Source organism: Lycium ferocissimum, chromosome 2 (genome assembly GCF_029784015.1).
Source record: "Lycium ferocissimum isolate CSIRO_LF1 chromosome 2, AGI_CSIRO_Lferr_CH_V1, whole genome shotgun sequence".
Lineage (NCBI taxonomy): Eukaryota > Viridiplantae > Streptophyta > Magnoliopsida > Solanales > Solanaceae > Lycium > Lycium ferocissimum.
In genome coordinates, this window is record NC_081343.1 from 2,923,461 (window position 1) to 2,947,036 (window position 23,576).

The window sequence follows — 23,576 nt, forward strand, 5'->3', positions numbered from 1 at the left end:
TCATGCTCGCAATATAATATTTTCTCGGACTACATAGCGGAGCTCCATTTCATCGTTGCACAACTTTTGGTATAGATTCTTTTGTGTACATATTCATGGGCATGGCGGGGTCCTGTCCCGCCCATATGTTATGATATGACGTACTTTTCTTAGAGGCTCGTAGACATGTGTATATGGTTAGATGTGTTCGGCCTTGTCGGCCTATATTTTGGGATATTATTTTGATAGCCTTGTCGGCTTAATTTTATAGGATGTTATTGATGATTAAAAGCATGATTTAACTATGTGGCTCACCTAGATGTGATGTATAAGTATGTCGGGTGCCCGGTGGGTTAGGCCCACAATAAGGTAGCAAAAGAAAAATAAACTGTCTTTTTTTTCTTTTTTCTTTTCAAGAAATGAATTATATCTGCAGTATAAATCAAAATATATAAAAATACAACTCGATATAATTTTATGTTTATCATTTTAATGTATGATTGAGATCAGATTTATCGCACTACTAATCTAAACGTGGTGTATGTATAGTGCATCTTATGGTAATATGATATGCCTGAAATTTTATAAATTGGATCTTCGATGTTAATAAAAAAGATTATTATATTCTTGCCAAATATGCTATATTTGTTTTTAGACTATCCAAAACCGTTTCTATATAAATTTGGAAGCACAATAATATCTAGAGACTGAGGCGAATCCAGGATTTAATTTTTAGAGGTTTAATTTTAAGATTTTTAGTATTGAATCCATTATATTTTTAAAGTTATGGGTTCATATCTACTATTTATTACAATGTTAATGATTTTTTACACATAAATTTATACTCCGCGTCGAAAGTTAAGAGTTCAACTGAACCCCACTTATTATGCTAGATACGCCCCTGTCTAGAGATTAATATATTGGACTTAAGAATCAATATTCAGTTTTTGAGTAGATTATCCTAAAGACTTGTGCTCTTTGGGAGTTACCTTTGGAGTTGGCAATCATCCAGCTGAGGTATTGCTCCCAAGTAGAATCTGAGTATTTTTGCAAATTCATCCACTGCACCATCTTTCCCCATATTCTCCTGGTATACTCACATTTTACAAACAAATGCTCTCTGGATTCAGCATGATTGTGACATAAGGAGCAGTTAGGCGTGTCAAACAAAGTGTCAAAAATTAGCCCAATAAAATGGGCGAGGGGTTGAGCTAACATTGGCCCAAAAGAGTTATTTGGGCCGAATGGGTTGGGCTGAAATGACTAAAAATGGGTTGGGTCGCTACCTGCCCAACTTGACCTAGCTTTTTTGAAGGGTTTATTTTCTAGAAAAATATTTTTTTGGAAAATATTTTCTAGAAATACATTTTTTGCGAAAAATATTTTCTTGAAAATTATTTTTACGGATTTTTTGTGGAAAATATTTTTTAAGAAAACAATTTTCGTGGTAAATATTTTTCGTGAAAAATATTTCCCTTCATGTTGAATACATCACAAACTTATAAGATACATGATACAAGAAAAGTGTATATATTAAACAAATAAATTAAGGGTCTTTGACATATATATACATCTTAAGGAGAAATATTTACAAAACGTGACGATAGTTTTATATTTACAAAACATAACATTACAAATCCTACACAAAATGTGCTTTATATTTTTAAAAAATATATTTTTAAAAATTATTTTTTATTTTTTTAAAAATCATTTTTTAAAAAAAATATTTTTTAATTTTTTTTTATTATTTTTTTAAATTAATATTTTTTTTTTGCTCAAAAACTTATGTATGAAAGTCATATGAAATGTGGATATCTCATTCAAGACTTAAAAAGTAAAATTTTTATGAAAACGGTATGAAAAATGTATGAAATATGTATATCTCGTTCAAGGATTAAAAATTGTGTGTATGAAAACAATATGAAATTTGTATCTTGCTCATGTCTTAAAATTTCGCTCACATTTCCGGTAAATATTTTATGTAAAATTAATACAACTACAATAACATTGTATACAACTTTGATACAATATTCAAGACTTAAAATATAAATTTTTGTGTATGAAATGTGTATATCTTGCCAAAAACTTATTTTATGTATGAAGAACGTATGAAATGTGTATACATCAAGAAACATTACAAAAATTTTATGAAAAGTGTATATATTAGAAATTTCACAAATATAAAGTTCATATTAGGTCTTAATACAACTACAATAACATTGTAACAATTTTCATACAATATTCAAGGCTAAAGTTTTCAACTCAAATTTAAGTATATTAAAAATTTCTACATAAACATTTTTCATACAACTTTCATACACGAAATTTGAGGTAATTTTTAAAGCCTTGAGCCAAAAAAAAAATTAAAAAATTTTAAAAATATATATAAAAATTATTTTATAAAAAATATATATATTTTCAAAAAAATAAAAAAACGAAAAATATATGAAAATCCGTCATGTTTCGTAATATATCGTTATGTTTTGTTGGGTTTAAAATATTTCTCCTTAACATGTATATATATAAAAATTAAATCTCAAAAATAAATCCAAATTTAAGTAAATCTTAAAAATGGGCTAAATTTGGGCAAAGTTGGGTGAGTCAGCAATATAAAATTATCTTGGGTCAAATTTGACAAATTGGGTGAGTCAGCACCTCTTGGGTCAAATTTGACACCCCGGGGAGCAGTCATTATTCACTTGCATCCCCATCTAAGTAGTCTATCAGTAGTCAACATCACAACGAGCATGAGTAACTGAGTGGTAAATCTAGCTGTGGGCCTTGCAGCATTCTTGTACATGATGCACTTTCACGGTACTCAAGGTTTAGGAGCCAAAATCTGGTGGTAGATCTTCCTCATCATGCTCTTCCCTGTATGTAAATCCTGCAACCAGGGCGGATCTACTAGGGAGTGCCACGCCACCCGCAAGCTTCGGCGAAAACGCCGTGTATGTATGTATATATCCATGTGAAAGTCTATGATTAATTAAATTGGCACCCTGACTAACAAATTATGCGAGAGTGCCAATGGCAAGGAGCAGGAGTTGCCACCCATGAGATGAGGGTTCGAGCCCAACTCAAGACACGTTTATTAATTTTTTGGCTTGCTGCTCCAATATATTTTACATCTACATATAAGCTTAATCTTAATGATTGAGATTGTGTAACTACCGAGTAAGGGGTATAGTTGATGTATTTTACATTTGGTAAGCAATGGTATGAATGAGATTGTGTATACCGAGTAATTTTTTGATGTCTTTGGTTTGGTATAAATTTATCCTGGATAAATTTATACCACAGATAAATTTATAGAGTATAAATTTATCCCGGATAAATTTATACCTCCTACCAAACACTCGACACAAAATGAAGCATAATCCCAAGGGTGGGATATCCACCTTATCCCACTTATCCCGGGATTATTTTATACCATCTAAAATGATGGTATAAAATAATCCCAAATGGTGGGATAAATTAGTCCCGCGATTATAATCCCTGGATAATTTTGGCTACCTACCAAACGACCACTTAGTATAGAAATTATATTATCCCCAACATTTTTAGTAGCCTACCTCTGTAATTTTAAAGTTATATGAGGATCACATACTAATTTTATATACTTCTTGATTTGCGAAAAGTTCCTACGGGTTGGAATTTAAATTACGAGTAGAAGAAATTAATAGTTTTAAATGAGATAAAAATCAATTCATTTCAAAGAAGCTTAGGATGGTAAAAGTCAGCCGCCCCATTTGAATCATAATACGGTATATTTTTGTTTTATTTTATAATTATTCGTTATATTGGGAAATAAAAGAAGTTAAGTAATCAAAGGGTTGGGTGAGAGAAAAGAGAAGATAATTATTTGAAATTTTAAATAGTTCCATTTCGTTAAAATAAATTTATATATGAATGTAAAAGATATGAAATGAAAGTAATGCTATTAATAGTTGCAAAAATTTGTGGAACATGGGATTTTTGTTATCAATGTCAGTGAATGTGTTTCTAAAATTATCATTAACTATGACCAAGATGTTTATTAAGTTAATTTAATCTAAATTCTTAAAATCAAAAACAAGATAAATAATCAATCATCTAAGTATACACTTGAGGAAATGAAGAAAATATGTAATCAAGAGAAACGATGAGTAAGCTTTTTATCTCTTTCCTTTTCTTTTATTTTCCTTAGTTCCTCCTCTTAATTTGCTTTTAGTTATTAGTATTAGTGACTATCTTTATTTATTAATCTTTTTTTTTTTTTTTGCCCTTATTAGTATGTCCTAAAATATAAAAAGTTAAATCATCAGAAGTTTTTTAATCCAAAAATCTTCTCTCTCCCATCAGAACAAAATTTCCGTTATGCCGAGTTGTAATAATTATGTTTCCCCGTTCAATCAATTTGTTTATATAAACTTAAAAGGCGAATGATTTGATCCGAAGCCTAAAGTTGATCGAACCAGTCAAAAATTTACTTTATTTGGATTCAACGAAATGTAGCACCGAGAACCTTCAAATCTTGGATCCGCCTCTGCCTGCAGCTGAGCAATTACAGTCTTGGTTTTAAAAATCGTCCTGATCGACCAGCAGTATTGCTTTGGCAACAGAACATTCTCCAACTGCTGGTCCTTGATATATTAAGTGTGGATCCATTTGATCTATCACCTGTCTTGTTTTTTGAATATTCCAGAAAGACTTTGTCAATGCTGCTTTATTCCACGAAAATGTTGGTGAGATTTAGCTTCCCTATACACTTAGGAGTACCGACAGAATCCCAGGCAACTAAAGCTTTTTTTGTGATGGATCCACTGCTTGACCATAAGTAGCTTATATACTGAGCATTTATACGATGCAACACTTTGGCTGGATTACGGAAAAGTTGTGCCCGATATACTTGTATCCCAAAGATGACATTTGCTGTTCAGGAGAAAATTCTAGTTGTAATCTTGTCCACTAGGGGTTGCCACTAGATATGTGAGCTCTTTTTAGTGGACAGTGGTATTCTTAGATATTTAAAGGGTAACTCACCACAGCTATACCATAGATGATGTAGAATTCTATCTTGTTCTGGCACATGAATCCCACCAAATTAAACGTAACTCTTGTCAAGGTTAGCCTGAGGATCAGATGCCTGTGAAAACTGTTTGAAACCAATGTGCAAACCAGTAACTGAAGGCAAGTCTATTCTAGCAAATAAAAGGAGATCATCTGCAAAACGAAGGTAGCTGAAGTTTTGTTTCGCACATCTAGATTGAAAATAGAAGTTTTTCACCTCTTGTAGTCCATTCAGTTAGTCTACTAAGATACTCCAACGCTATAGCAAAGAGAAAGGGAAACATGAGATTTCCCTGTCTTACCCTCTAGCAGCCTCAAAGGGCGCAGTAGGTTCTCCATTGATAAATATACTATAATTCACTGTTTGCACACATTTCATAGTCTGTTGAGTGAACAGGTCAGGAAAACCAAGTTCAGACATGACTTGCTCCAAGTAAACCCATTCCATAGAGTCATAAGCCTTTTGGAGGTCGATCTTGAACATACACCTTGGCCGGATGGATTTCTTTTGTATCCTTTCATCAGCTCAGCAATTATAGTGTTACTATATCCCATTTATCTGCCTGGTATGAAACCTGTCTGGGTTGCACAGATAATACTGGGCATCACCTTTTGTTATCTGTTTGCTCAGATCTTAGGAATAGGTCTGTATAATACTGAGCAACAGGTAGTAGGTCTGTACTCCCTAATTGTTGGAGGATTACAGGTCTTGGGTACAAGTGTAATGACTGTATGGTAAAAAGATCTATGCTTCTTGCCACTAGTGAAGAAATCTTTAACTACTTCTGTGACTTCTACTTTAATAGAGTGTCATGATTTCTTGAAGAACACAGCATTGAAGCTTTTCACAGCTAGTGGTTTATCATCAGTCATCACCAATTGCATCCAAACTATACAATGTTTCTTTTTAGTGACTTCTGCCTTTAAGGCAAGCCTCTGGTGTTGGAAGTACTATCGGTCCTCTCCCCATAAACAAGTAGTTGATAGCTGGTAATGAGGAGGCAGACGTCCCTTAAGGTCTGTTTAGAAATTTGTAATATCTTCTTAGATTACAGCATGGTCGACCAGCCTAGTTCCAGAGACAGGACTCAAGCCAAAGATATGTAACGTAGGCTTTCCTATGGTGGTATGGTAGCACCAAGTCCGCAAAATATTCCGTCAAAGCTTTAACTTAATATGTACAAAAGGTGTGTTTGTTATGAAGGGGAATGTTTTTCATGAAAATATTTTCTCAAAAGATATTTTTTGAAAGACAAGTGTATTTCTTATGTTAATATGCGACAGACAAAATTAATTATATTTTTCGTTATATATATATTTTTTAAACCATTTATATATATATATATTTTTTTAAATATTAATTTTTTTTTTTTTGCTAATGGCAAAATTACCTCATATTTCGTGTATGAAAGTTGTATGAAATGTGTATGTGTGATGGAGAGTAAGTTCACTCTCAAAATCCCATTACTTCTCGCAGAAGGGTGGTTAAATAAATAAGAAAAATATTAATTTTTTAAAAAAATAAAAATAAATTAAAAAAAAATTTTTTTAAAAAAAATAAAAAAATATTTTTTTAAAAAAATGATTTTTAAAAAATAAAAAATAATTTAAAAATAATTTTTTTAAATATAAAAGATTTGTATAGGATGTAAATATAAAACTATCGCAATTTCTCCTTAAGACGATATATATATCCATGGCAATCGACCGCAACAAACCAGTGGCACAGAATCCTATTTATTAGGTAGTTTATTGTATTTGTATACACACGTAAAGTGGATTCTAATCCCTACAAACATTTAGGAATACAAGTTGACTACATTTACATCATACGTTCTTCTCAGTTTGGAAAGAGAGTGCAACCACACACAAACAGAATCTGCACGTCCAAATAACAATCAACTGGAAACAAGAAACTACATAGGTTTTCAGGAGGTTGGCTGGGTTGACTGATATGTTCGACGCCTGAGTTGCGATTCTGTACTAGGCTGCTGCAAGAAAATTCTTGTCGGATCATTAGGATCCACATAACTGCAAAATGGCCGGACACAACAAATTATCAAAGACATCATAACATACGCATACCTAAGCAGGTTATTGAGAAAATTGTATTCTATTTTGAAAGGGGGAAACAAAGTGACATACGCATGTCTCATCATCTCATCCACAGGAGTTTGCGCTGCTTGAAGAGGATCTACCCTAGGTTCTGGCGTCGACTGTTGGTGGTATCGTCTCACCGAGGAAATTAAATTGAAAAATAGAGGAATAAAAGTTCCACAACCACCTTCCTTGAACAAAATCTTGAATGAGTGAGTGGAGTACAAGGCCCTATTTTCATTTTCTGGTATAACCTGTAATTTGGAAGAATTCAATCATCTCAGGTGGGGATAATAGTCCATGATAATACAAATCAATGTATTCAACTTACTGGATCTACTTGTCCAGAAATGTTGTTGCAGAAAAATATTGGTTGGTTGAACTTTTCGCCATGGACATAAAGCTGCAAAATAACGTCACTTTCAGTCAAAAGAAATACACTCTTTCAATTTCATAGTATAATTCTTTCTTTATGGGCATAAAGCTGCAAAATAAACCACTTTCAGTCAAAAGAAACACACTTTCAATTTCACATAATTCTTTCTTTTTGGAGTTCATTACATCAAATGTTTCATTACTTCAAACTAAAATCATAACTATTTTTGTTTATTGTTATTGTTAAAAACTAATATCATAATTATTTACTGGATGAGAAGACAAAAGCTATAGCAGGAAAGAATGATCAGTCTTTCCATCAAGGAAACCATGGCAGCATACCCATGAAGCCCATCCACCACAGGTGGGCACCCAAAAGAAAAAGGTGGGGGGAGGGGGTGTGGGGTGTGGACTTCCTCAAGAAACCCTGATGTAACAAAATCTAGTCAGTATAGCAGAGCAGCGACAACAGTGATAGACCCAACATGAGAAGCAAGACTGAGTAGAAAAATCTACAGCATAGAACCAAAGAAAGTGGTCTATAGGAACTTCCTGACATGAGAAATATTTAATTCACAGACCCACAAGACACCCCAATGGTACAAATTCTTTCTCATCATTGACGAAAGATTAGCTCGGGATGCAACAACCAACCAACCATCCACGAATTAATCGGGAGGCGTAGTCATGAACCATAACAGAAGTATAGCCATTTAATGGTGAGAAGTGCAGAGAGAATATCAGCAACCCCACAATTGGTATTCTTCAGCATTATGGAGATGCTGGGGACCTTTAAAAGAAAAACAAAGAGAGAAATACTTACAGAGATGCTAATAATTCTACCAACTGTTCTGTTTCCTCTATATCTTTATCTTTACTCCAAAAATAAAAAGATACAATACAATTCCACTTAACCTTCTGAATGGAATTGGACCGATCTTCAAAATTTCTACTATTCCTTTCTTTCCACACTGTCACCATATGCAGTGTGGGATTATCCTTCACCATGCCTTCGGACTCTTACTTCCCCCTCTTCTAATCCAACAATTAGATCACGGAATCCAATCACCTTATGGGAAGAAATCTAATAAGTTGGTAAAAATTTACCAACTTATTTGCATCCTTACGTGAGTTTTTGTTATCTATATATATATATATATATATATGACCAGATTCTTTTATAAGTAGCATGATTACAGATTGCAACTGATTTGGAGTTAAAAAGATGGAAATAATGAAGAATATGACCAAAAAGGGCCACACATGTACATGTCTTGGTGTAAGAAGAGAAGTGCTAAAAACTAAGGAAATCGATAATCAGAATTCTAAATCGCTAAAAGCAAAATGGTCCATTGAGCAGGAAAATTTACCCAAGTGCCAGCTATCAGAAATTCAGAATCGCCATTGCTGAATCGCTAAAAGAGATACTCAATCGCTAACATTAGCGACTTCAGAAATTCAGAAAAGTTCAAATTTGAAGGAGACATCGCTATTAGCTAAAATCAATCGCGAAAAGGTGATTCTGCATTCCCAGTTTCATTAACTATGTAAAGTTGTTAGGGTATAAATAGAACATTTTTTGTAACTTAAGTCATCTTTGGTTAATTTCAAGCTTTGGGAGCAAGGATTCATCAACCAAACACCAAAGGGATCTTCATTGAAGATTGCAAGCTCTTGACTGAGAATTTCTAAATGTAATGATATTTACTTTTTTTTTTTAATTCCTTGCATTGTAATGAAATATTTGGTTTAGTTGATGTATTTTCAGATTTTGACATGATTTTAGGCATAATTTCATGATGCAGTTTTTGATTAACTTCATGGATCTTTTGCATAGAATATTATTTTTTTGGAACTGGTAACTTTGTATTCCTCAGCATTAAGGATATGCTGGCAACCTCCAAAAATTTACACTTTACTGAAAAAGAAAATATACTTACAGTAATCCTAAAAAGTCCACTAACTGAACTTCCTCTTCTACATATTGTTCTTTACACCAGAAACTTAATCAAGTAATGACCTTCCATTGGATCTTCTGCAATGAACATTCTCTGCCTTCAAAAATTCGGTCATTTCTTTCCTTCCAAATGTTCCACCAAATGCAGGCAGGAACTGTTTTCCACCAAATCTTCTGACTCTTGCTCCCTCCCCTTCCTATCCAACAGCTTAGAAGGTCTGCGGTGTGTTCAGGCATAGTCCAATTCACCTTAGCCAAGTTAATGAACAATGCCCGGACTTGTGCCGTAACTTTACGGCGAAGGAAAATGTGATTGTTTATCTCTAAGGCCTCCTTGCATAATGTGCATCTTAAAGCAATGTTAATTCCTCTTTTCTGCGGTGCTTCTCGGCAAATAGGCTCTCCTAGCTACCAGCCAGGTGAAACACTTCACCTTAGTTGGTGCCACACTCTTCCAAATGGATTTCCAAGAGTCCGACGCCTACAGGGCACCTATTTTAAGCAAAAAATTCAAAAGGGGTCGTGGGGTACACGATAAACAGCCCTCCACGAGTTACCATGATTTTTACGGAACAATACATCTGTTCCGTCTCCAATTTGCTGCAAATCGTGGAGCCCTACACGATTTGCAAAGCATTTTTTTAACTAATAGCAAATCGTGTAGGAGTACACGATTTGCAAGCATTTTTTTTTTTTGTTTTTTTGGGGCAAATCGTGTACCCCTAAAAGATTTGCCAACCGCATTTTTTTAAGTCCATTTTTTTCCTTCTGTTATTACGGCTTATTTTTTTCTTTTTCTTTTTTTTTTCATTTGTTGCCACATTTGATTAAAAAATATTTTAACTCAAACAAAGTCATACAATAATTAAAAATTTGTGAACATACAAAAAACACAAAAAATATAAGTTAAATAAAGGGGAAATAACCTAGATATACCGCTCACGCATCTAGTTTGCAGCCACTCTAGCCAACTATATCATTCTAGCCCACTATTGTATCATCGTTGTATAGATAATGTATATGTACTGTATATATATATATAGACACACACACACACACACACACACATTAATATCCTTTGTGTACATAATATATATGCTTTGTATAAACACATGAAACCAACTCAAATATTTACATTAATATATTGTATATACTTTGTATAAACACATGAAACCAACTCAATTTATAGTGTATAGATAATGAATTTAAACCCCCAATTGAGTCCACTCTTCATATGAAAGACCGTCTTCAAGTGTTTGATTATGAGGATTTGTATTTCGATTATGCAAAAACACATCCAAATGATAGGGAGAAAAGACGAGCAAAATAAAACCCTAGATCCCAAAAGAAGGCATCGAAATTCGAATACAGGTTATCCGGGCTAGAGGTGACAGGAATAGTACCACTTTTATCATCTGTCGAGACAGAGCATTGTGCCACGGTGATGTCCAGCAGATTGCCAGAAGTGGCACGCCCATCAACAAAGCAGTCAACGTTATCGGCAGCTGTCGAGCTTAAATGATCTATTTTCTCATCTGAACTCAAATTTCGATCTACTTTGCATGGTTCTATAACCTCAACTTTCAATGGATTCAATGGAAGTGATGTGTCGCAGGAACATCTGGGTCGGATCGATTGTCTCACTCGCTGCCGGCACCGCTACGGAGGTCGTCGACTAGTTGGGCTAAAATTTCGGTAACTTAAATTGCCGAAAGGTAAGAGGTGTAGAGTTGGGTTAAAAATTACAAACTAGATATCTGACTGGTATTTGTGTGTAATTATCTGTTAAATAAACGTCACACATTATCTGAATATTAAATTAAATACGTAATCAAACTCCACAAGACGTATTATATATTTATTACAATAAAGACAACAACATATTTGTAGAAAGGGAGAATAACGATTTTAGTCCTTTAGTTATAGCTATATTCTAGTTTTTGTCCCTGTGTAATTTGGCGGAGCATATTTAACCTTCAATTAATATAAACGTGTGATTTTAGTCCCTCAAACTAACGGTAGTTAAAAACTTAACGGAATTAAACAAAAAACCACATCTGCATTTCTACCTATTTGTCAATGTGTAAGAGTAAATAAAATCTGACAAACTTTATGTAGCCTGCGTTCCCTAAGCCAACTATTTTACGTCCAAAACCTCAAAACAATTCCATCAACATAGTTGCTTCTGCCTGAAAATGCCAAGCCAGCAAACAGAGATGGTCTAGATGGTTTCAACGATCTATGAACCATTTCCTTTAGCGGCAGCGGAAGATATAATATAAAAGCAAATATTAGATTGAAGCTCCTCAGTCCTTACATATTAAGATTATTCTCATCCAAGATTTCTTTCATGAAAATCTCACCTATCTTGGAAGTTTAACAGCAACAAAAAAATAAAAATGGAGAGCAAGAAAACTTTTCGATCTATTTGATTATGATTTGTATTCGAGGAAGGTAAGTTTAGTGAAGCACATCGTATTCAATAATTGTCAATGGCGGCCTCTGCCTAGCTTCCACAATACCTAATTAACCTTCTCTTTTGCTTTGTTTTTTAAGCTTTCAAACGTTTTAAAAATATTAATTCCGTTAAGTTTTTAATTTCTGTTAGTTTGAGGGACTAAAATCACACGTTTATATTAATTGAAGGTTAAATATGCTTAGTCAAATTATACAGGGACCAAAACTGGAATATAGCTAAAACTCAAGGACTAAAAGTGCTATTCTCCCTTGTAGAAAATTACATAAGGAAATGACGACGTACAACTTAGGAAAAAACCGAACAAGCAACAACAACTGCCGATTTCGCATGGGGCAGCGATTCTTGTTATGACCTGTTTCCTTGCACGTACTACACTTACTTGCCATGCGAGCAAGAGCTATATCCATTTCATTCATCCTTCTACTTATACTCCGCGCTCCAGAAGTTCGCTCTTATTCAGGGTTTGCAATTAAATTTGGGGAGAAGGTGGCCAATAGGCCTCATCACCCAAGGGTGAAAAATTTCCGTTGTACGTTTGTTTGTAAAACCTGCAACTATAGTACTTGCTAACATAGGTCTTTGGCTGAATGCCACAGATATCACAAAATTTAATGTGAAAGTGGCATATGGTAGTTTCTCCACTTCCACACGAACACTTTTTCCCTTCAGTAGAGACTATGGATATTTCCGCCCTTACCTTCGTGCAAATGTCTGAATCTCAAAGACCCCATTGGTTATATTGTATTGATGCATGTCGGTGTGCTTTAGGGCCCTCCCCCAGTATTCTTGAAACTGTTTTTCAACAGCGGGCCGCCAAGGCTTATTATCCGCAATCAATAAAGCAGCAAGGCAGCTTCTTTGAACAAATCGATCAACGAGATTTTTAAACGTCAGACGGACCATGGCAGTAACGGGCAATCTACGAGCTTTCTTTAATAAACCGTTGTAAGACTCGGAGACATTCGATGTCATAGCCCCCACTTATGACCTTCGTCCATTTCTTCTCACAAGATTTTTCAACCATGGATGCGCTGGAGGTGACAACGTTTTGATTTGCTCCATCCTCTATTTGTACTTCATCTTTTGGTGCTCTGTAGCGGCCAACCACATCAGGTTCTCAAGGTCACTGTTGAGGAACAATTTATTAAAGATGCTTTTCAAATGCCGAACACAAAACCTATGGTGTGTGAATGGTGTTTGTAACCAATCATGTGTTTGGACACATTGCAAGATCCCCTGATGACGGTCAATAATAAGTCCAATTCCTTTTCTTCCACAAACGTCTCCACAACAACATCCAAGACTCAAAGCTCTCGCGTGCAACGTCAGCATATGCAAGTGGGAAAATGTTATTGTTCGCATCAATTCCAACAGCAATTAACAGTTTCATCTCATACTTACCACAGTAGACGAGTGCCGCTCTATCGTAGACGATAGTAGCCCGCACTTTTTGAATCCATTGATGCTTGGTTTAAAAGCCCAGAAAAGAAACTTGAAGATGTGATCGCCTTGCATTGTAGTTGACTAGTGCTCCCACTCAACAACGGTCCCCAGATTGAAATATTGTAGGGCGGCCATGTCTTGAAAGAACCTTCAAAATCTCCATATATTATTTCAAAAGCTTTCTTACGCCCCTTTTGTGCTTCTATATAACTAGGAGTGTCATCAGACTAAGACTTTTATATTTTCGAACCGCCTTAATACCGGATGCATGTCGACCATAATATACGGTATCAACCCAAGAACCAAGCGTAACGTTTTGGAAAACGATCCTCCGTAATCATCCGCGAGACGCGGCGAAAGCAAAATGGTTAAGCAACACACATGTCTCACGGATGGTTACAAGGAGGATCATTCCACTTTGAACAGTCGCCTAGTTGCTACTACATTGATACCACATATTATGGTCGACCAGTGTTGTCAAAGGCGCACTTAAGCCCTGAAGCAAGGCTCAAAACATGTTGAGCGCTTCGCCTCGCTCTATGTGCGCTTCAATGTAATCATCAAAGCCCTAAGACATACTTTTCCTTGCCAGCCGAGCTTCCTCAACACATGACACTAGATAATTGATATTTCACTTTATCGTAATGTTTTTACAATTTCTTTGTCCATATATTTATTATTCATGCTTATGATTATTAGTCTTGGACTAAACATATATATTTGTATTTTTGCACCATTGCACCTTTTTTCATTGAAGCCCACACTTTATTTGTGCTTTGCGCTTGAAGCCCCAGCTGAACTTAGAGCTTTTTTGCGCTTTTCGCTTTTGATAACACTGGGTCGACCCACACATCAGTATTAAAGCGGCTCACGAAAACATAAAAGGGTTGTATACGCTTACTCCTGGTTATATAGAAGCATAAAAGAAGTGTAAGTAAGCTTTCAAAATAGTATATGGAGATTTTGAAAGTTCTTCAAGACATTGCCCCGATACATGGCTGCCCTACAATATTTCAATCCGGGGACCGTTGTTGAGTGGGAGCACTAGTCAACTACAATGCAACGCGATCACATCTTCAAGTTTCTTTTTTGGGCTTTTAAACCAAGCATCGATCGATTCAAAAATTGCAGGTCGGTCATCTCAGTAGACATCACTCATCTCTAGGGTAAGTATGAGTTGAAACTGTTAATTGTTGTTGGAATTGATGCGAACAATAACATTTTTTTCCACTTGCATATGCTGACGTTGCACGTGAGAGCTTTGAGTCTTGGACGTGGTTCCTTGTGTTGTTGTGGAGACATGTTGTTTGTGCGAAGAAAAGGAATTGACTTATTACCGACCGTCATCGGTGGCATCTCGCAACGTGTCCAAACACATTTATCGTTACAAACACCATTCACACACCATAGGTTTTTGTGGTTCATTTGAAAAGCAACTTCAATAAAAAGTTCCTCAATAAAATAACTTCCGAGAACTCGACGTGGTCAAGGCACACAGAAAGCACCGTACATTTAAGTACAAAACGATGGAACAAATCAAAACGTTGTCACCTCCCGCGCATCCATGACTAAAAAATCTTCCGAAGAAGAAATGGACAATGATTAAGGACGAAGGTCATAGGTGGGGGCTATGACAACGAATGTCTCCGAGTCTTACAACGATTTATTAAAGAAAGCTCGTAGATTGCCTGTTACTGCCATGGTCCGTCTAACGTTTAAAAATCTTGTTGATCGATTTGTTCAAAGAAGCTCCCTTGCTGCTTTATTGACTGTAGATAATAAGCCTTGGCGGCCCGCTATTGAAAAACAGTTCCAAGAATACTGGGAGAGGGCCCTAAAGCACACCGACATGCATCAATACAATACAGCTAATGGGGCCTCTGAAATTCAGACATTTGCACACGAAGGTAAAATATCCCGTAAGTCTGGCGGAAAAAGTGTTCGTGTGGGAAGTGGAGAAACTACCATATGCCATTCACATTAAATTTTGTGATATCCGTGACATCGTATGTTAGCAAGTACTGAAGTTTTACAAACAAACGAAAATTTTTCACCTTGACGATGAGGCATATTGCCACCTTCTCCCTTCAATTTAATTGCAAATACCGAATACGAGCGAGCATTCGGGAGCGCGAAAGACCTATGAATGAAATGGATATATCTACTGTACGATTGCGAAACAGTCATAACTAGAATCACTACCCCATGCAAAATCAGTAGTTGTTGTTGCTTGTTCGGTTTTTTCCTAAGTTGTATGTCGTTGTTTCCTTATGTAATCTTCTACAAATATGTTGTTTGTCTTTATTGATAATACATCTTGTGGAGGTTAATTACATATTTAATTTAACATTTACAATTCAGATAATGTGTACCAACTTAGGGTGTCCTAAGTGGATATTCATTATGAGACTTGCCATTCATGGAAGACTTGCAACACGAGACAGATTGATAAAATGGGGTATGACTACTGATCCTGAGTGTGCACTATGCCAGAATGCTGATGAATCCTTAGAACACCTACTCTTTTCTTGTCAATTCTCAAACATGATATGGAGGAGAATGCTTGCTTGGCTGGGTGTGCAAAAGGGAGTATGGGGCTGGTCAGATGAACTCAAATGGGCTGTTAAATTTGGAAGAGGGAAATCTGCCAAAGTAGAAGTATATAGGATGGCTTTAGCTTGCTGTATTTACCACATATGGATCGAGAGGAATCAAAGGATTTTCCATGGAGAGGGAGTACCGAGACTGATTGCACAGGAAATACACGCCAAAGGAGAAGGGCAGACCAGAATTGCTAGACAACTAAGAAACATGAACTATTATCCCTGAGTTCATGAAACTTGGGGAAGGCCTGTAACAGTTGCCGTCATTAGCTATAAGTTGTTCTCATAGTTTCAAAATGTATAATGAGGAAAGGTGGGCTTTTAGTCTTTGGGTGTGTTTGTAAATATTGTACATATTTCCCTGGTAATACAAAAGTTCAGTTACCAAAAAAAAAAAAAAAGTGTGACGTTTATTTAACTTATATTTTTGTGTTTTTTGTATGTTCACAAATTTTTAATTATTGTATGACTTTGTTTGAGTTAAAATATTTTTGAATCAAATGTGGCAACAAATGGAGAAAAAAAAACCAAAAATAAGCCATAATAACATTAGGAAAAAATGGACTTAAAAAGAATGTGGTTGGCAAATCATATAGAGGTACACGATTTGCAAAAAGATTAAAAAAATTGCTTGCAAATCGTGTAGGGCTCCACGATTTGCATCAAAAAAAAAATTAGAGATGGAACAGACGGACCGTTCCGTAAAAATTATGGTAACTCGTGGAAGGCTACATGATAAACCCGTTTTGGTTTATCGAGTAGCCCATGACCCCTTTTGGAATTTTTGCTTAAAATAGCTGCCCTTTTGGAATTTTTGCTTAAAATAGCTGCCCTTTCGGCGCCTGACTCGGATTTCCAAGGTCCAGGTGTCCTCCCTGTTATTTCAGTCAATCCCTGACTGAAAACCCTTGTTGTACAATCTGTTCACAGAGAACAGTCCATCTTGATTATGCTTCCATGTCAATTTATCTGGCTCAAAATTAGTTCCATTGAAATCCACCAATTACCGTCAATAGTTCTGCTACCCATGCTATTTCCCAATCATTTAAAAGTCTTCTGAAGACTAAATTCCAACCTTGGGCAGACCACATCTCCTCTATTGTACTATCTGGATTTGTGCTTATAGAAAATAAGCTAGGAAACAGTGGTTGGAGTATCCCCTGTCCACTTTAATTTTCCTTCCAGAAAAGAATCTTGTCAACCCTACCCACCTTGTAGTTAACATTGCGTTCAGAGCCAGCCACAAAGCTCTAATGGTCCTCCATACCCCAACACCATAGGTATTTGTCACCTCATTTGTACACCATTTTCCATTTTGGCCATACTTAAGTTGGATCACCTCTTTCCATAGTGCCTGATCTTTTTGATTATATCTCCATAACCACTTCATGAGTAAGCTCTTGTTCTCTAATTTTAGATTCTTCACCCCCACTCCTCCCTGCATTCTGCTTTGTTGAACTTTTTTTTCCTCATGTTTCCTTGCCATAGAAAGTTCCTCCTTAGAGTGTCCAAAGCCTTAACCACCTTGCTTGGAATAGGAAATAAGGACATCATATATGTTGGCAAAGAATTCAAGACTGAGTTGATTGAGATGAGTCTTCCTTCCAAGGATAGGTATTGAGATTTCCATAGAGCTAGTTTCTTCTCAGTCTTCTGTATGATGCCATCCCAAATTTCCACTGCTTTATGCATTGATCCCAGAGGCATTCCAAGATAAACAGTAGGCAAGTTCTCAATCTTGCAATTCAAAATGCTTGCAAGCATGATTAATCTTATGCTATTTACAAATGGGTCTTTTCTCTATTTGATTCTTGTGCTTTATTGCTTTCGAACGGGAGGGATCAACCCTAGGACATACCTTATTAACTTAATTCACCTTGGGGTAATATGTTTGGGCTTAGATTAATTGACGATACTTTTGGTTAATTGAGGGGTCGATTAATCCTAGTCTAGTAATTGAGGTAACAGATAATCCTTCACTCTTGTGGCCAAAAATTAGAATGTTCTTAATGCAACTTGGTTAGGTTAGAGATAATCAACTAAGTTAGACTCGCTAATTGGTTGGAAAACAGCTAGTAAGTAGTCAAGAATTTAGTAGTTGTTGAGAAATTGGGGAATTGATTTCCAAGGCTAATTAAATTGACTTAAGATTGACTGGTGAGATTTACTCAATGCATTGGATTACACTTCAGTTGTTTGAAATCCTAGGTTACGAAATCCCTTATATTCCCTTACTTGTGAGTCATTGATCAACTTTATTTGCTTTGTTAGATTAAATTTATATTTCTTAGGTTTTAGTCCACATCATCTTTCTGTGAAGTATTTGGCTTAGCTAAATTAGTGATAACTCCTCATTTTCTTGATCGTCCTTATTTGCTCTATGGCATTCGACCTTGACTCATATGGAAAATTATATTGCATATGATCGTATCAGATCTCTTATCGAGGTGTGTAGTGAACGCCACCAAAATCCAAGTCAAAAAGGCTGCCAAGAATCAAGCTATAACAAATAAACAATTAGAAAATTAAAACGTTGCCTTTTTCCGGGAAAATACTTTGGGCTTTTTGCATGTGAGGCTTAGGGCTCAAAGAAGTCCTCTCATCCTGAGGTGAGGGTGGCATGCCTATTGAAATAAGAAAAGATGGAAAAGCTATCTACATCCAATTCAAAGTTTCTTGCATTTTCCGAGCTTTTCACATGCAAATCATTGACGGAAGAATAGTGCTTCCAGATAGCACTAAAGCAAAGTTTCACCAAGATTATCTTATTGATGTGTGTCGCACAAAACTTTTTGATGGTTAGTACTGTTGGCACCTACAGCCATACAAGTGTTCAGAACTTCAGATAGTTTCTTAAAAAGCTTTGGCCTATTAAGACTTTAACATCATTCATGAGCAATCACTGTCACACTAATCATTTCCTATTTCATACCCCCCAAAATTGTTGAATTAGCAAATTATTAGTACTCACAAAGAAAACAAGATAATAAAGAAGAGCCTTAGCACAAAAGCAGATTCACCCAAATTCTTGGAACATGTTCTAGATACCAACAAAAGAGGACACATGCTCACCACTAACCAAAGCCATTTGCCTTTTTGATAAAGAACCAGTCATTTGCTTCAAACTTGTACTATCAATTAAATCTATAACTATAATGAATAAATAGCAAACAAGATGATCCAAATCTGGTGCTGCATAGTACTTACATCGGACTCCAAATGCATATGCTACTTACAATACATGGCAACTAAACACCAAAGGCTGATACATACCAGGGGCATGTCAAATGCAATGAAGTTCTCCACAGGCTTAATTGAAACAAAGACCATCCGAATGTTTGATAAATAGACTGTTCCCTTTGCTTTTACTGCTCCTATGCTGCCAGCAAATAGTAAAATTAATTCAGACAAACATAAAAGCCGGGGAGTAGGAGGGGAAAGACAGAAAGAGGAGAGAAAGTGATGCACGAGGTGTTGATGCTGATTCTACAACTCCCACAAATTCTCCACCTATTAACAAACGAAGTACATAGTAGTAAAGCATGACAAAGTTGACAACTGGATTTTATGCTATTGTTTATTATCCAAAAAATGGTTTTGTGCCTATGGTAGAATAACGATGCAGGAGAAACTCCTTGTGATTGCATATCACCAACCACTACTGTTAACATATTGGGGGACCCGAAGATAAGCCTCTGTATCCAAAGAGGGTATAAAACTCAAAGGCAATCCAAGGTACAACATCGGAAAAAAAAAAATCGTACCAAAGATAAACCTCCATGTATGATTCTATTCTATGTTTTTTGTGCATTCCCTACCAAGAAAAAGAAAGAAAGAATGCAAGAGACAGGCCAAATAAGTCCACATTAAAGCGGACCAACGGAATCACTCACAAACTCCTTTTAGAGGACTTCAGAAGCTAAGGAAAAGAAAATTACCATACTATACTAACTTATTTAGTTAAAGTTAGCAAAGTGATATGGCAAGGGATCATCTTTAACAGAATAAATCCAAACAAAAAGTTGTCACTACCATTTCCAAGCATGTCAAACTTTAGTTTTCTAACCCCAGAAAACAAAGAACGATATAAGACTCAAAAATTCATTAAAAAAACCCACAGATGTCTCAAGCAAAGCCAAGACTTCCAATCCGAGAAAGCATTCTTCTACTGCGGAGACTGAGAAGAACACCAAGTCTCCACTGACCACTACCCCCAAATCCCCGGCCCCTTCTTTTTCCCCCAAAACATATTTTCAAGCAAGACTCCCCAACATGACATATCAAGGATACATAGCTTACTCTCAACAAAACATCGATCCCAAAAAATAAAAGAGTTAATGGTCAAACACACCTTAACTATCACTTTTTCGAGAGTTTCATTCCCAACTATGAGTTGTTCCCTTTCCTACCTGAACTATCACTATTAAAACACACATCAGAAACTGACTAGGCGAACTATCATTTGTTCTTTTCTGTTACCTGAAATATCACCATCAACTCAACTAGGTGCGTTTAAATACAATAGATGGTGATAGTTCAGGTAAAAAAAGGGAACCACGAATAGTTGGGGTGTGAAACTCGCGAAAAAGTGATAGTCCCGGTGTGTTTTTAACCATTATCTCAAAATAAAAAGGTAAACTGAAAACCGCTATCTTTTTTCCTTTTCTGTTGAAGCTGCCGATATGTATGCAAGACATCTAAAGTTGGTACCTTCTACCTCAGGTTCGTAGAAGACCAACAACTAAGTTTGCTATGAACCCGAACTCAAATGTTAATAGTACGTCCACCACACCAATTAGGGGTTGATTTGTTAGATGGTTATGCAACTTATAGTTATTATCTCAGAAAGTCACTTCTTTTCTCGATTCCAATTTTCTTCAAAAAAGAAAGTGACTAACATGTATTAGTTGAGTGACCATATAAGAAATCTAACTCTACCAATTAGCTAAGCAAATCAAGAAAATCGTATTTACCAACAGATAGTCTAGCAAGTCAGGATCAAATATGAAAAAAACAATTACAGAGAGGAGATAGATGTATGGGGGATTACCCAGGGATTTTGTCGACCTCAAACTCAACGCCATCTCTAGCCAAGACGAATAGTTCATTCACGAAAGGCACAGGCATTCCGTTTGCAAATAGTTGAGGATTTACTGCCATCTTTTATTACTTTGCCTTTGCGTTTCAGATGTCAATTTTGCAGAGTCTGGCGTTTTGGTAGAGAGTCCTTTTCTTTAAATGAAGAAGAAACCCTCTTTCTCCTTTCCACAACCTTCCCGAATAATACCAAATATTCTTCAAACGATCTTGCCGGTCAAACATATGGGCTGTTTTTTATTTTTTTTTAGGGCGCGCGTTGATTTTAGTTCGGTTTTATTAAATTTCGATTTCGATTTTTCGATTTTGGTTTTTTGAAGTTGGTTCGGTTCGCCCAAACACCGAAATTTGATTTTTTGATATGTTTGGTGCGATTCTATTTATACTAATTCATATTCTCAAAAATAATAAAACATAAAAACTGATAAATTGAAATCAAAATCAAATAAACAGGATACACAAGAATAGAAAATCATAACCATGATATAGGATTATTAGATGTTATATACATATAGTAAGAATAACTAAGAAAACACATAAAGGACATACAATAATCCTAAAGACACATCCTCGTCACCTTCTTTTGTTAAGGATATTTGATTTTCTCAACTGAATTGGAAAATTAGGGATACAAAAGCAAAAGAGGGCTTGTTACAATTGGGTTTTTTTGGGGCTTAAACTTAATAGGCCTGGACTATTTTAATTTTTTTGGATAATGTATTAAATTTCGATGGGCGTTTGGTTCTTCGGTTCGGTTTTATCAAACTTCGGTTCGGCTATTTCGGTTTCGGTTTTTTTAAGATGGACACCGAACATCGAACCAAACTAGTTCGGTTCGGTTCTTTCGATTTCGGTTTCTTGAAGTTCGGTTTGGTTCGGTCCGGTTTTTCGATTTTCGGTGTTTATGCCCAGCCCTAGTTTTTTTTGGAGACCCTAATTACTGAATTTAATAAGTTACACAATCTTATCTAGGACAAAACTAATAATTCATGGGGCACCTATTTTGGTCGCGCCATTTGAGTAATAACCAACGGATTTTCTTTGCCTTTTTTCCGCTTTCAATTTTAAAATGGTGTAAAAAGACAACTTTGTCCTTTTTGCTTTTGAAGTTGATATCATTATCTTTGCGCTCTTGTTTGTCCGAAGTTACATCATTGTTGCTAACAATTCTTCCGCAAATTGAAGGTACAATTTTGAATTTAGTACTTTGTAATGTATTTTTTAAAAATTTAAAACCCAGAGGGGTTATTTTATAAATATTGAAAACAGAAAGGGTTCAATAACAATAAAAAAGTAAAAAAAAAAAAGGATCACATATGAAAATAGAAAATAAAGCTTGTAAAAGTCCTAAATTATCGCGAACATTCCTCAGAGACTCCAGTGGCTTCAACTGCTACGGTCGGTGGTGGGGGAGGAATCCTGTGGCTTTCTCTTCTCCGGTAAGAGCATTGTTCCTCCATAGTTCCTTTAGCTGCGTCTGTTTCTTCCTTTGATGATTCCTCTCTTCAGGTGAAGTGATGTTGTTGTTCCACTTCTCCACTCGATTTTCTTCAGTAATATCTGAGAAAGTTATAGTAAACCTTCGCTTCCTTCTTTGCCTGATGATTTGTGTTTGTTCCTATTTAGTTGTGTGTTGTGTGTTTTCTAATTCTTTGTTGTAATTGCATTGTTGTTCATCATGTCCTCTATGATCCGAAATGTAGTGTGTTTTGTGTCATCTTTGAGGTCTATCTGAGTAAGATATGCTTGTTTCATGTGCTAGTTAAGCTAATTTTTGTGCTTACATGATTGGGATTTGTGTCAATTCTTAGATCGAACCCTTAAGTACGGAATTGGTGCCTTGTCACTATTGAGAATTCTTCTTAGTGTATCCATATCCATGAAATTATGAAATGTAGATGGTCGTTTGTTCTAAAGCGTGATTTGCAAATGCATCTGCCAATTTATTGTCCTCCCTCAAAATGTGTGTGTATTGTACCTGCATATCTTTGCTTGTGTCTCTGATTTCTTCAATGTAATTTACAATGCTCCATGGTGGTTTCCACTCCTTTATCAATATTTTATGTATCAATTTTGAGTCAGTTTGAATAATGATGTGCTTAATTTATCACATTGTGTAAAACTTCATACTTCCTCGTTATTACCTCTCAACCTTCGTGTTAGTTAAAAATCCAATCCAATTTCCTCTGCCTATGCATGTATCAAATCCCCGTCTGTATTCTACACCAAAAGCCATATGACCCTCTACCTGGATTCCTCACTGATGCTCCATCAGTGTTATGAATTCATCCATCTTGTAGGGGTAGGTGACATAGAACTTTAGTAACTTTCGGTTTAGGTTAACTCTGTCTCAATAATTAAATCATGTCATCCCATCTATTTGGTAGTCAGTTAATAGATGGATTCTCGAGCCGAACCAATACGTATATTAGTAAAAAGATCGATAGATGCGTCTTCCAAAAGATCTCTTCTTCTCTCTTGCTTCCTTTCTTCCAAA

General features: G+C 35.7%; 1 protein-coding gene across 1 annotated transcript; it reads right to left on the reverse strand.

Annotated features, from left to right (window-relative positions):
- Positions 1-6,733: 6,733 nt before the first annotated feature.
- Positions 6,734-21,241, reverse strand: LOC132032769 (uncharacterized). Its single transcript, XM_059422480.1, has 5 exons — positions 21,033-21,241; positions 19,256-19,361; positions 7,457-7,528; positions 7,174-7,379; positions 6,734-7,059 (listed from the first exon to the last, which is right to left on the reverse strand). The coding sequence occupies exons 1-5, from the start codon at positions 21,140-21,142 to the stop codon at positions 6,957-6,959; spliced, it is 597 nt and encodes a 198-aa protein (XP_059278463.1). The 5' UTR covers positions 21,143-21,241; the 3' UTR covers positions 6,734-6,956.
- Positions 21,242-23,576: the final 2,335 nt, after the last annotated feature.

What these genes read in the sequence shown, in the direction of transcription:
- LOC132032769 (XM_059422480.1), bottom strand. Translation starts at nt 21,142, where the DNA reads ATGGCAGTAAATCCTCAACTATTTGCAAACGGAATGCCTGTGCCTTTC. An exon ending in GAGGTCGACAAAATCCCTGG is followed by an intron (nt 19,362 to 21,032) that starts GTAATCCCCCAT and finishes ATTTGCTGGCAG; the next exon opens with CATAGGAGCAGTAAAAGCAA. An exon ending in TTGCATTTGACATGCCCCTG is followed by an intron (nt 7,529 to 19,255) that starts GTATGTATCAGC and finishes GTTATTTTGCAG; the next exon opens with CTTTATGTCCATGGCGAAAA.